The sequence below is a fragment of the Dioscorea cayenensis genome, chromosome 15 (genome assembly GCF_009730915.1).
Source record: "Dioscorea cayenensis subsp. rotundata cultivar TDr96_F1 chromosome 15, TDr96_F1_v2_PseudoChromosome.rev07_lg8_w22 25.fasta, whole genome shotgun sequence".
Lineage (NCBI taxonomy): Eukaryota > Viridiplantae > Streptophyta > Magnoliopsida > Dioscoreales > Dioscoreaceae > Dioscorea > Dioscorea cayenensis.
Window position 1 is genome coordinate 2,117,209 of NC_052485.1, and position 2,134 is coordinate 2,119,342.

At 43.3% G+C, this 2,134-nt stretch overlaps 1 protein-coding gene across 1 annotated transcript; it reads right to left on the reverse strand.

Annotated features, from left to right (window-relative positions):
• Positions 1-352: 352 nt before the first annotated feature.
• On the reverse strand, positions 353-1,782 carry LOC120277253. The gene is made up of 4 exons (XM_039284013.1): positions 1,690-1,782; positions 1,507-1,563; positions 1,074-1,394; positions 353-979 (listed from the first exon to the last, which is right to left on the reverse strand). Exons 1-4 carry the CDS (start codon positions 1,780-1,782, stop codon positions 353-355), a joined length of 1,098 nt encoding a protein of 365 aa, XP_039139947.1.
• Positions 1,783-2,134: the final 352 nt, after the last annotated feature.

The following is a 2,134-nucleotide window of genomic DNA, read 5'->3' on the forward strand; positions in this document are numbered from 1 at the left end:
TCCCTTGTAAACAAGCTTCACGAGATCGGAATTTGTAATATTTGGCAAACCATGTGCCGACTCTTGTTTAGAAATCATGATCAATTTCTTCATGCTAATGTGACCATATCTCTTATGCCGGAGATCCGAGGTGCAGTTTCGCAACTTGAGCTATGTTTGCAAAATCCAATATCATCGCCTTCAAGTGGAAATAGCTTGTTTGAGGTCATACATACCTGAGCTATCCTTGCCTTGGATTCAGAGTCCTTGATTTCACAAATTCCTTTTGAGAATTCAATGTCAAAACCCCGAGTCCATCATTTGCCCAACACTTAGCGATTATGAGCTAAGTTTGGAACAAATTGAACATCATTCAAGCTTGTGATCTTTCCTTTGCTTGAGCAGGAGAATCACTTTTTCCAATTCCCTCCACCATGAGAGTTTTTCCATCTCCCACTTTGATTGAATGACTAGGAGTAACTTCAATGTTCTGGAATAAACTCTTCTCACCAGTCATGATGTTAGAGCAACCACTATCGATGAGCCAAATACCACCTGTCTTTGGTTCTTCACTGATTGCCATGAATGCAACTTCTTCATATTCTTTTCCTTTTTCCTTCTCTTCTTTTACAATATTGGCCTCTTTGTTTCTATACCAGCATTGAGCTTTGACATGGCCGAATTTTTTGCAAATGAAGCACTGCACACTCTTGTAGTTCTTGCTGGATTCTGCACCATGAACAGGCTCAGTGCGACCAGTTTCAATGCTCCTGCCGAGCCCGCGTCCCCTTCCCCTGAAAGGGTGTCGACCTCGTCCTCTTCCTCCCCTGTTGGGACCATCAAAATGATGTAGAGATCCTCGGCCAGCATGCAGAGCTTTTTCTCCTTCAAGGTGAGTGCCTTCTATATTAAGAATTGCTTCATGGTTCTTCAATGAGCCACTTAATTGCTCAACTGTCAATGTGTTCAGATCTTTTGCTTCAATGATTGAGTGTACAGACTTTGGAAAATTTGGGAGTCAAGCTTCTAAGAATTTTTAGACACCACCGATTTTTTTGAGGAAGATCTTGCTTCAATACTACGATTTGATATACAATGTCCAGGATCCTGCTCACAAAGTCTTGGACACTTTCACCATGCTTCATTTTAACAGCATCAAACTCTCTTTGAAGTGCATGTAGTTGTATGTTGGAGTTGTCTGAATCTCCTTGGAATTCTGTTTTTATAATGTCCCATGCCTCCTTTGCTGTCTTTGCTTCAAAAATCCTCACCAGTATTCTAGGATCAAGGGCACGCTGGATCAGGTACATGGCCTTGGCATCCTTCTTGAGACTTTCATTGATTCTGGTTGCATCTCCCTCTTCACTGAACCCTTTCTCAACTAGCTTCCATAGATCCTTTGATACAATCACAAGCTAAACACACTCAGTCAACCAAGCAATTGAGATAATACTCAATACAAAGAAGAACAGATGATGAAACTCTACTTCTTACCCATTAACTGATTAACTGAGCATTTAAGCAAACACATGATGTGCATGCCAGTGAGGCATCACAATTCATACAACCAGAAGAAACAAACATCTAATACAAACATACATTAAACTAACACCAAAGCATAATGAAAAGCAATACAAACATTCATGCACAGTCAGTCACTTATTGAGTGTAATTCCCGAGCTTAACACTGCATCATTTGACCAACCTCACAGTTCGCGCACTATCACATATCTCAATTTGTTTTCCAGGTCCCACGCAGCATAGTGTCACCAGCTCACTCTGATCATGCTCAAGCCTCAACATCTAGTGTTTTTTGCTTCCTGAGAGCTAAAAAGAAAGACATGTGAAAATGCATGATGTTGTGACAGATGTAGCAATATGGGGGGTTTTCGGGGAGGTCGTCGGCAGCGGCGTTGGAGGGGACGACGGAGCTAGAGGAGAAGACGGTAAGGACAGTCTCGGAAGTCATATTGTTGGTAAGCAGTCCTACGCGCAGGTGGTGAGCTCCTCTTCCTCTAAAGGTCGTAAGACGGCGAAGGGTGCGTCCAAGACGAGTTCGGCGAGCACGACCTCGGCTTACCTTCAGAGCTCGAGGCTGTCTGGGGCTAAGAGGCCAAGATCTCCCACTGCGGGGACTTGTGGCCGCTGCTTCCGT